At 37.8% G+C, this 11,766-nt stretch overlaps 2 protein-coding genes across 3 annotated transcripts; one reads left to right on the plus strand and one right to left on the minus strand.

Annotated features, from left to right (window-relative positions):
• Positions 1 to 392: 392 nt before the first annotated feature.
• On the minus strand, positions 393 to 830 carry LOC118491608. Its single transcript, XM_035989505.1, has one exon. It carries the CDS (start codon positions 828 to 830, stop codon positions 393 to 395), a length of 438 nt encoding a protein of 145 aa, XP_035845398.1.
• A 5,730-nt stretch (positions 831 to 6,560) lies between these two features.
• Positions 6,561 to 11,142, plus strand: LOC110937608 (jasmonoyl--L-amino acid synthetase JAR4). 2 transcript variants are annotated; one of them, XM_022180051.2, is made up of 5 exons: positions 6,561 to 6,701; positions 7,503 to 7,800; positions 7,915 to 8,016; positions 8,792 to 9,597; positions 10,411 to 11,142. In XM_022180051.2, the coding sequence occupies exons 2-5, from the start codon at positions 7,508 to 7,510 to the stop codon at positions 10,950 to 10,952; spliced, it is 1,743 nt and encodes a 580-aa protein (XP_022035743.1). In that variant the 5' UTR covers positions 6,561 to 6,701; positions 7,503 to 7,507; the 3' UTR covers positions 10,953 to 11,142. The 2 variants fall into 2 exon arrangements, with proteins under 2 accessions (XP_022035743.1, XP_022035744.1); XM_022180052.2 differs by lacking the exon at positions 6,561 to 6,701 and adding an exon at positions 6,750 to 7,113.
• The last annotated feature ends 624 nt before the right edge of the window (positions 11,143 to 11,766 follow it).

The raw sequence follows: 11,766 nt of genomic DNA on the forward strand, positions 1-11,766 counted from the left end.
CAATCAACTCGCGTCACATCACCAACCAAATTGCCCCCACACCGGTAAAGAATCCTTCGCCCCACATACAACGCCGTGAAAAACGTCAAACACGATGTGGTTTTGTGGACGCGGACTGGCCTCCACGCCAAATTTCCACACCCACAAAATATAGTCTTAATTGGTATGACAATACACAATGATTTACTCAGCTTGTTAAAAACTTTTACTATGATTTTCCATAGCTTTTACTAAATGGTACATGTGAAATTGTCGTATTTTAGATTCACAAACTACAAGATTTTATCAACTAAGTATCAATTATTTATTACTTTTTTTTGAAAGATAACTATTATAAAACACAGCGAAAACTCCCTATCTAAGGCGGAGAGAGAGCCGCACCCAAACCACAATTACATCATCTCAAAGTTACACCAATCTTTCCAATCTATACAACCATATCTATACCGACTTCTAAACCAAAGAAAACTGACAGTTTTAATCTCCGTCACCAAGTCCAAAACCGATTGTTTCTTCTCCGAGAAGATATGATTATTCCTTGCACGCCATATGCTCCACAACGCCGTGAACATTATACCTTGAAACGCAATCTTCGTGATTCCGTCCAAACCCACTGATTTATGCAAATCGACTATGTCTCTTACCGAAAAAACAAAAATGTTAGGAATACGACACCACGAAGTCACGGCTGCCCAAATACCTGTAGCGAATATACATCCGGAAAATAAGTGTTCAACTGTCTCACTTATATAATCACAAAAAACACAATTCTTCTTCGGCACAATAATATTGCGTTTTTCTAAAGCCGATGTAGTCGCCACTCGACCCATTTCTGCTCGCCAAACAAAGATGTTTACTTTAGAAGGAATCCACTTGCACCAATGCAAAACAAAAACCGGTCTCCTCTCGTGCTTTTCGAACCATTTTTTAACAGCTTTCACTGAGAACAAACCCGTAGCATCCAAGGAGCAGCTCTACGAAACATGTTGATCGACCAAAAATGTAGCAGCCATCATTTGCAAACACTTTTCCTTTTCAGCCAACACCATGCTTGCAGCCGAGTTTTTTACCAACTCCCAAAATCAAGACGTGCTCGAATCATGCCCACTACCACACCATCTCTCGGCTACCACACACATTTTGTCTTTCTCCAACCTAAACAAATTTGGAAACAACTCCTTAAGCGGCTTCTCATCCAACCACCTATCAAACCAAAACCTTATAGAATTCCCATCACCCAACTTCCCCATTAAACAATCACACAACCCTTTTCCTTCGACTTTCGTTTTTGTTCCATGCTTCACAATAATTTTCCAAACACCGGTGTACCGATTATTAATTGATAATGTCCCACCCGTCTTTTTAGAGTGGTGTATAGTGTCAATAATCTTCCTCCACAAAGCTCCATATTCCACTTTATATCGCCAAACCCATTTAAGGAGCAAAGCGCTATTATTAATATCCAGGCGTTTCAAACCCAACCCACCATTCTTTTTCGAGCTCGTAACCTTTTCCCAACCTACCCAATGTAACTTCCGGTTATCATCATTCCCTACCCAAAGAAATTTTCGAATTATCGCTTCCAAATCTTGAACTACTTTCACTGATGCTTTAAAAATCGAAAAATAATATGTCGGTAACTTTCCAACACCGACTTAATTAGCGTAACTCTTCCTCGAATCGATAAAACCTTTGCTTTCCATGAGGATAGTCTAGCACGAATGACCTCCTTAATCGGCTCCCAATTAGATATCCTATTCATATTTGCCCCAACCTTCACGCCTAAGTATGTAAACGGTAAAACTCCCACTTTGCAATTCAAATTTAGAGCATACTCTTGAATCCTTTCTTGTTCCACTCCACATCCAAATAAAGACGACTTTTGAACATTAATCTTTAACCCGGAACATAAATTAAAAACCCTCAAAATTCTCATAACATTTTTAATGCCATCCTCATTCCATTCTCCTAAGACCATTGCGTCGTCCGCATATAACAAATGAGTTAAACTAGGCCCCTCATTAGGAAAATTAATTCCTTCAAAAACCCCAATATCTTTAGCTCTACCAAAAAGACTTGAAAGACCTTCCATGACCAAAACAAACAGAAATGGAGAAAGAGGGTCACCTTGCCGAATCCCTGTGGTACACTGAAATTCAAACGTGGGAGATCCATTAACAAGGACCGAAGAACGAGCCAAAGAAAGAATACCATGAATCCAAGAAATCCATTTCTCTGGAAACCCCATCTGTCGCATGATATCCAACAAAAACTCCCAATGCACATTATCATAAGCCTTTTCAAAATCAATCTTCAAAAGAAATAACCTCTTCCCCAAAACGCGCGACCAAGATAAAATCTCATTGATAATCAAGGGACCGTCTAAGATATATCTACCACTAATAAACACCGACTGGGTCTCTGACACTAAATCGTTCATTATAACCCGCAACCTGTTCGCCAATAATTTTGAAATCACCTTACTAATCACCCCGATTAAATTAATCGGTCTATAATCTCCTAACCCCGTAGGATCTTTCACTTTCGGGATCAAAGTAATAAAGGACGAGCTGACACCTTTACTAATAATACCATGTTCCCAAAAGTGTTCGGCCACTTCCATGAAATCCCAAACTAACAAAGACCAATATCTCTTAACAAATTTGAAATTAAAACCATCCGGACCCGGCGCCTTATCATCACCACAAGAAAACACCGCATCTTTCAACTCTTCCATAGAGAAACGAGCCGTAAGAAACTCGACATTAGTAGAAGAGATCCTGTTCATATTCGTGCATCTCAACTTAGGCCTACACTTCAACTCCTCTGTGAATTTTGACCGAAAGAGACCCAAAATCGCCTTTTTTAACCAACTTGGGAGCTGTAACCCATTCGCCTTCACAAGATAAACCAGGAATGGAGTTTGCCATATGCCTCTTATTAATACAACCGTGGAAAAATCGCGTATTATCATCTCCAAACTTTGCCCAATTATTTCACGCCTTTTGCTTTAAATCGTTAAATTTAATCTCCTCAAGCTCATAAAATCCATGATCTAGAGTATAGCGTCAGTTAAGTTTGAATGGGGACCAAAACAGGAAGAAGCTTTTAGAATTCTTAAGCAAAGATTAACTAACACACCCATACTAGCGTTACCAAAAGGAACTGAAGACTTTATAGTCTATTGTGACGCTTCTAAGTTAGGTTATGGATGTGTGTTGATGCAACGTCAAAAGGTTATAGCATATGCCTCTAGACAACTTAAGAACCATGAAGAGAATTTAGACAATGGAGGATATGCTTAGAGCTTGTGTAATTGATTTCGGAGGAAATTGGGATGATCATTTACCATTACTAGAATTTTTCTACAATAACAGTTATCATACCAGTAGTATCAATGCTGCACCATTTGAAGCACTTTATTGACGAAAGTACTGAACTCCAGTCTGTTGGGCAGAAATTGGAGAAAAACAACTATCTGGACCAGAAATAGTACAAGAAACCACAGACAAAATTATTCAAGTCAAGGAAAGACTAAAAGCAGCACGCGATCCTCAAAAGAGTTATGCTGATAACAGGCGAAAACCATTGGAATTTCAAGTAGGAGATAAAGTATTATTAAAAGTTTCTCCATGGAAAGGAGTTGTTAGATTCATAAAAAGGGGAAAGCTAAGCCCCATGTATATCGGACCTTTTGAGATTATAAGAAGAATAGGACCAGTAGCTTACCAACTACAACTGCCAGAGGAAATGGCAGGAATACATGATGTATTTCATGTATGTAATCTCAATAAATGTCTAGCAGATGAATCATTAATGGTACCTCTTAAGGATATAGAGGTTAATGAGAAACTTAAGTTTGTAGAGAAACCCCTGAAGATTGAAGACAGAAAGATCAAGAATCTCAAACACAAGAGATTAGTTCTAGTCAAAGTGAAATGGGATTCCAAGAGAGGACCAGAATACACTTGGGAGCTCGAATCAGAGATGCAAAGGAAATATCCACACCTGTTCCAGCAGACCTCGAGGACGAGATCTAAAACAAGGTGGGGAGGATATAACAAGTCTCCTAAAAACCTTTAACATGCCTTAAAATGCCTATAGTATACCCCGTATACGAAAAACGAACCTAATATACCTTTATATTTATAAAAATCAAATAAAAACAAATAAACAGGGTTCTCGCGGGGAGCTACTCCCTTAAGAGAAGTAGTCGCGGGCCGCGACAAGGTGGCACCAGGCGGTCTAGTGGTCTACCAAGCTAGGGCCTACCCTAGTGGTCTTGCGGGCCGCGAAGGCCTAGCCTTGTAACTCTCGCGGGGCGTGAGAGAACCCTGATCAGACCTATATAAGGAGGCCTCTGCCTCATTCATTCTCGTTCAATTCTTTTCTCTCTGAAAGCCTCTATAATAGCAATAGTGTTGCTCGATATAATACCCCTAAAAAGCGAAGCTCTACCTCGTTGTAAGTATTATAACCCCCGGTTACGTATTAGTTACTATACCCGATTGATCTAGGGCTCCGTAACGCATGTCAAGGCTCTGCCTGACTGAGTCGTTGGAGTTCTGTCTCGGGGGTATGGCTAATGTAAATTGGGATATCTTACTAACACATGTGCATTGTTTAATTTTAATAGATTATAACCAGGAAGTCACTAGAAAGCAGTAATATTATCTAAAATAGCAAAGTGAGTATATTCTCCTTGTTTAAATCTTTTTATGAGTCTATGTATTCTACAATTGCTGTCGGTATGTTGGGGTTTTGTATATATAACTTGTTACTACACCGTGAGTAGTAACATGACCACAAGTCAGGATTGACAGTATCGTGGGTGGTAATTGGGTAGATAAAAACATTGTAATCGCTCTCAATACTGTAAAATGATAAAAGCTTGTTTTGGTTAAACTGGGATGCACTCGCCAATATTTCTTGCTGATAAAACTTTTTAAAACGCGTTTCAGGTAACTTAATGTGAAGTTAATAGAAGCCAGCTGTAAAGCACTGAAGGCTTGGAAAAATGGCTATAAAAGTTACCTAAATAAGAAAGAAGTTTTATTTCAATAAATTAGGGTTTATCCCTGTAAACATATTGTAATAGAAACTTGGGTTTTTCCCATGTATTTATTATTTATAAAAGTGTGATGTTTTAACTCTGATAAACTATTTACTAACTACGGTTCTGATGTTTAATTTTTGCTGCCAAATTAATAAACACCGATACCACCGGCTCTGTGTGCTGCTCGCGGCCGCCTGCCCCTTGGGGCAAGGGGTCAGGGGTTGCGACAATTGAGGTCGCCGAAAAACTCAACTTTTTGGCCGAAAAACTCAACAATTTCATCTCAAACCTCTTTGTAATCTTAGATCGGATCTTTAGGAACCTTTTGCTGGCAAAAACGTTTTTCCGACGAAATCAGGGTGAACAATTGAACCTGATACATCTGATTTGAATATTTGTAGCCGACATCAGGGTGATGGATACCCTGACCCACCTACTTGCGCAAGTTCGGGTGGTTTTGAGGTTTTGGAACAACTTGACGTTGGATTGGACGTACGAGTACAACCCGTCCCCATCTCTAATTGAAACCACTAGATAGTATAACTTTTGATTAATGTTAATGTTATAACTTTTGGTAGGTGATTTTGTTGATTAATTTTTTATGTTATGAAATGTTAATGTCATCCACCTTTAAAAATGTTGATATATATATTTCATATTCGCAAAATACTCATTTTAAATATGATTTAGATACTTTATAAAACCATAGGGACAGATTTGATACGTATTAAAATTCCATAGGGACGCAGATTGAAAGCAATTCATTTGAATTTGGCTGGTTAAAAAACTGTTACGCTCAGAGACTCAAAGAACAATAGGTTTTAAACCATAGAGACGTTGGTTGATGGGGAAAAGGGTAATATGGTCATTTAAGTTACTTTAACTAATAGAGTTGGGGGGGAGGGGGTAGGGTGATGCTGCCCGTAAACCACAGGGAATCAAGCTTCCACAGTTTTCATCGAGGGACTCAGCGTGATTGCACTTTACTCTTAAGTAATGACACATTTAGTTAAACGTTACCATCTAGTTAAATGTGTTCTGTTTGTATTAAATACGACCCGTTTAACACAACACAACACATTTCGCCTCGTGCATCTAACTCATCACATTTCTTTCTCTGCTGTTTATAATAATATTTATTTTGACAAACATCGAAAAGTGCCAATTCCTCCAGAATAATGTTATGACCCCGAGATCTATGGACGTAGTTTTTAAAAGACTTATTTTGCTATTCAAAAAGGGGTAGTGGTGCAGCTTGTTGCCCGTTTACCAACTATCTCGATGTAAATTCGTAACGTATATATAACAAATTCAGATAAAATAACCTCAACAACAAACTTTTATAAAATTCTATCTAACAAACTTTAGTAAAGTTGTTTATAATTCTATAAGCATGACCTTTGTAACCTTGTAAATCAAAATATCAAATACCCTTGCAAGTTGCAACTCAAAAACATGCTTGAAAATGATTCTTAATATTTCTTTTTTTGGTGCTTATTAAAATGAAATAAAATGAGTATTAATTAAAAATATTAAAATAGCCTATATATTGCCACAACCTTTTAGGAATCTTTCCTCACTCCTCAACCCCCATTCTTCATCCAGTAAACCAAGAATTCAAGAAACACTCTCAAGTGGCAACAAGGTATTTCAAACTAACACTTCTCTCTCCATGTATATATACATATATGTATATGTGTGTGTATAGTACACCACCATACCATTGTGTTCTTTTATTAGTGTTTGTTTGCTTTTAACTTTTACATGTTTATGGGATGAAAATCCCAAATCAATACTCTGTTCTTGTAGCTGTGGGTGTAGTTGTGCATATTAGAATAATATAAATGAATCAAATTCACCAAACACCTCACCATTCTTGTCTTTTTCTCTCTCTCTCTCTCTAGAAAAATCTCTTTTTCCAGATCAAGAACCTTCCTTTGGTCAATTCTTTGAGACCCACAAGATTTTAACCATTTACTACCATTCTTTATCACTCTATATAAAACACTCTGTGTGTTTCTTGATCATCATCATCATCATCATCATCATCTCAATTGGTAATACTTAATTCTTTCATTGTTTGGGCATATTTATAATAATCTTTTTTATTGTTTATTTGATTGTAGATTCTGCTTTTTGAATCCCTTTTCATTGCTAAAATTAAATTTTTATATTCTAAGTTTCAATCATTAATTGGTAGTTAAAACTATGCTTTATGAAATTATGGCGTTGACTACTGTTGACATAGAAGTCAAAACACTGTTTTTCTTTAATTTCATTGATCTGATTCCAACAGAATCTCTGTTTAATCATCTTTTTTACATGGGTATGATCTAATATTGGATTCTTGATGTGGGTTTTGTTTATCTTGATGAAATCTTTCAGCTTTTTATCAATTTTGTCAAGAAAACTGATTCTTTTTGCATAAAATTGTTGTATGATCAAGCAATTATGTTGGAGGCTGAAAAAAGATTTGATCCTGAAGAAGTGATAGCAGAATTTGAAGCTTTGACCAAAGATGCTAAGAGGGTTCAAGTTGAAACTTTAAAGAAAATCTTGGAAGAAAATAGTGAAGCAGAATATTTAAAAAAATGGGGTCTTGATGGTAAAACTGACCCTGAAAGTTACTGCTCTTGTGTCCCTCTTGTTACCCACAAGGATCTTGAGCCTTTAATTCAACAAATTGCTGATGGTTCACCTCACCCTATTCTCACTGTCAAGCCAATTACCACTATTACATTAAGGTATTTGACTATTTGTGCTGATTCGGTTTGTAGTTTGTGCATTAAAGTTGTTTGGTGAACTGTTTTTTTTTTTTTTTTTTTTTTTTTAATAATTGTTTTGTGGTAAATTTATAGTTCTGGGACTACTCAAGGGAAGAGAAAGTTTGTACCTTTCAATGATGAATTGACCGAAAATACAATGCAGATTTATCGAACCTCTTACGCTTTCAGAAACAGGTAATTTCTTTAACGCGAAAGATGATATAATTTCATGTGTGATATCCTCAGTGGCGAAGCTTGAGATTTCCGACTGGGGGTCGAAAACGTACACGCCCAAAAATTTCTATAAAACGGGGGGTCGAAAACGTATATACCAAAAAATTTCTATATGAAAACTACATACTCTCCACTACTGAGCGAAAAGTTCGGGGGGTCGGCCACCCCCTCCCGCCCCCACTATCCTACGCCCTTGGATATCCTCATGATTCAGGCCTGCTTGTTGGTTTCTTGAAATTTCAATGTGATTGTGATATGAATCTTGTATTCTTGTTCATGATTATGGTAGAAAACTTGTACCATAATTTGTGTGTGTATATATACATATATATAGAGAGAGAAAGAGAAAGTCTAAAGTACCCAAGACCTTATCGTGCGACGGTACGCGACCACCAATATAACATGCGTAATTAAACAAAATAACGTGCGTAATTAGGGTTAACCCAACCCATGCGTAATTATGCATATATTGTGCGTAATTAGGGTTTAACCCAACCATGCGTAATTATGTATCATAACGTGCGTAATTATGCGAAGTTAATTACTATTGTGCCACCGCGTTCAATTGAAGGCCTAGATTAGATCAGATGTGCGGTAGAAATGCTCGTGTACGCATCGCACGATGAGTTGGTCTTGTAATTTAACCGGCCTCTCTCTCTCTATATATATATATATATATATAGTTTTGTAATAAAGATCCAAGCTTTAATTCTTTTTATGGCTTTATTTTGTGTAGGGAATTTCCAATTGGAAATGGGAAAGCTTTGAGCTTTATTTACGGAAGCAAACAGTTCAAGACAAAAGGCGGTTTGCTAGCAGGCACTGCAACAACCAACGTATACCGTAGCGAACAATTCAAGAAAACAATGAAGGATATGCAGACCCCATGTTGTAGCCCTGATGAAGTCATTTTCGGGCCTGATTTTCAACAATCTTTATACTGTCATCTTCTTTGCGGGCTCATTTTTCGCAACGAAATTCAGGTTATATCGTCAACTTTTGCCCATAGCATCGTTCATTCATTTAGGAGCTTTGAGCTAGTCTGGGAGGAATTATGTTCCGACATAAAAACCGGAACGTTATCTGCGCGGATCACTGATCCAACGATCAGAACTGCGATGGCCAAGATGCTGAAACCGGACCCTGAGTTAGCCGACAAGATTCATGAAAAATGTTCAAGTTTGACCAACTGGTATGGATTAATCGAGGAGTTGTTCCCTAATGTAAAATACATTTACGGGATCATGACTGGATCGATGGAACCTTATTTGAAAAAACTAAGACACTATGCGGGTGGAATACCGTTGTTGAGTGCAGATTACGGGTCTTCTGAAGGGTGGATTGGCGCAAATGTGAACCCGACCCGCCCGCCTGAAATGGCAACTTTTGCTGTGCTTCCCAATATTGGGTACTTTGAGTTCATACCGTTGAGAGAGATTGGTAGTCCCGAGTCTGCATTGGTCCGGGTCGAGCCAAGACCCGTGGGTTTGACCGATGTTGAGGTTGGTGAAGAGTATGAGGTTGTTGTCACCAGTTTTGCAGGTACCAAAGGCCTTATCCCTTTTTTATTTCATAGATGTTGTTTATATGGTTGCAAGAAAGGTCTGGTTCGGTTTGGTTTGGTTTGGTTAGATTTCAATTTGACCATAAACGGTTGTTCGGTTAGATCCAGTATTTCGGTTTTGATTTAAACATGTTTGTGGGGTCCATTTGATTAACTAAATGGGGGGGGGGGGGGACATATCACATATCCTGTTGTCCCTAGCTAGTTTAGTGTTACCTTACTTCATGTTTTGATGTCTACTTGTGGTACCACGATGTATAAGTATGAACCGAACGAACACGAACAAGACCTTGTTTGTGTTCGTTTGTTACTAAATATATGTGTTCACGAACTGTTCATGAACACTTATCGAACAAGATTTTATGTTCGTGTTCGTTTGTTAAGGAAATAAACGTGTTCGTGTTTGTTTGTGCTCGTTTGTTAATTTTAGGCAACGAACGTTAATGAACACAAACTAATGTTCATGAACACAAATGGAAACAAACGAACACAAACAAGCGTTCATGAACATAATATATAATGTACCGACACTTATTAAGTATTTTATTTCTCGGAATTTTGAAGTATTTAAATAATGTATAAAACTAAAAACACTAATGAACTATCGAACATGAACGAACACGCTACCGAATGTTCACGAACATAAATGAACGAACGCGGCCTCTGTTCATGTTCGTTCGTTTAACTAAACGAACTTCCCTATGAACTGTTTGCTGAATGTTTCGTTCGTTTGCAGCCCTATATATAACTCTAACGCATTGATGGTTGACTATTTGACTTTCCTGACGCAGGTTTGTATCGTTACAGGCTCGGTGACGTTGTTAAGGTTGTCGGGTTCCACAACTCGACCCCAGAACTCCAATTCGTTTGCAGAAGAAACCTAATGCCGACAATCAACATAGACAAGAACACCGAGAAAGATTTACAGTTATCGGTCGAAGCAGCAGCTAAACTATTGACAGCCGAAAAACTCGAAGTGGTTGACTTTACGAGTCAGGTTGACCTCTCGTCAGAGCCGGGACACTATGTAATCTTTTGGGAGGTAAGCGGTGACGCAAGCGACGAAATACTTCAAGACTGTTGCAATTGTTTAGACTCCACATTTGTTGATGCCGGTTATGTGAGTTCACGAAAAGTCCAAGCTATTGGACCCTTGGAGCTCAAAGTTTTGAAAAAGGGGTCATTTCAAAAGATTTTGGACCACTATGTTGGGTTGGGGTCCACTTTGAACCAGTTCAAGACACCAAGATGTGTGGGCCCTGTTAACCAGACCGTTTTGAACATTCTTTGCAATAACGTTGTAAAGAGTTACATTAGTGGTGCTTTTGGTTAAGGTTGTTGGGGTTGGAAGTAGGGGTATGTTTGTAATTGTGTGTATTGTAGCATTGTAGTTTGCATATATGTTAAAAAGGGCTTGAAATAATGTACTTTCGTTGTGTAAAATTCCCATACACAAATTTATAGTGTAACATATAAACAGGTATATTGTTTTGATATATTTTATAGTGTATCTTTTTGAGATAGACTGATTCTAAGGGTGTTTAACTGTTTGTCCGGCCGTTTTCTGTTTTTGGAGTTGTTAGAATCAATGGCGGATCCCGTAGAAAAGTTCAGAGGTATCCTGAAAAAAAATTTTGGACCTAAAGTCAGTGGCGGACCCAAAATATTTTTTCTTGGGGGTCGGAAATTTGTGTGCCGATTTTCTACAGCTAAATATTAACCGTTTTGGTTCAGTTCGGGTGGTGTCAGATCAGGTCACATAACTAAAGATAAGCTCAATTAAATTTCAAATATATAATAAAGGTGCGCAGTAGTCATCAAAATGCATAATGGTAATACAAATGAATGGAACATATTGAAAAGCGAAAATGTCAAAATTGACGATAGGACCAAGCAAATTGTAGTTACTCCTGACTGTCGATCAGGTGGGCTTAGTCCTCATGGAGTCACGGGTCAAGACGGTAGACAGTCAGGAGGACTAAACCTAGTTATTAAAATTCTCATTTTAAGATAGAAAAATAATGTTTATTTTTATAATCAGGTTTGTCATTGCATACAACCCGATTCTAAAAAGGCCAAACCGTCTTGATTAAAAATTATAAATTAGGTTTGTATGCAGGTTTGTCACTGCATACAAACCTAATTAT

This window comes from Helianthus annuus, chromosome 4 (genome assembly GCF_002127325.2).
Source record: "Helianthus annuus cultivar XRQ/B chromosome 4, HanXRQr2.0-SUNRISE, whole genome shotgun sequence".
Taxonomy (NCBI): domain Eukaryota; kingdom Viridiplantae; phylum Streptophyta; class Magnoliopsida; order Asterales; family Asteraceae; genus Helianthus; species Helianthus annuus.

Coding starts and splice junctions, on each gene's coding strand:
- LOC118491608 (XM_035989505.1), bottom strand. CDS start 830: ATGGGTCGAGTGGCGACTACATCGGCTTTAGAAAAACGCAATATTATT.
- LOC110937608 (XM_022180051.2), top strand. CDS start 7,508: ATGTTGGAGGCTGAAAAAAGATTTGATCCTGAAGAAGTGATAGCAGAA. Junction 7,801..7,914: donor ATTACCACTATTACATTAAG/GTATTTGACTAT, acceptor GTAAATTTATAG/TTCTGGGACTACTCAAGGGA. Junction 9,598..10,410: donor TGTTGTCACCAGTTTTGCAG/GTACCAAAGGCC, acceptor TTCCTGACGCAG/GTTTGTATCGTTACAGGCTC.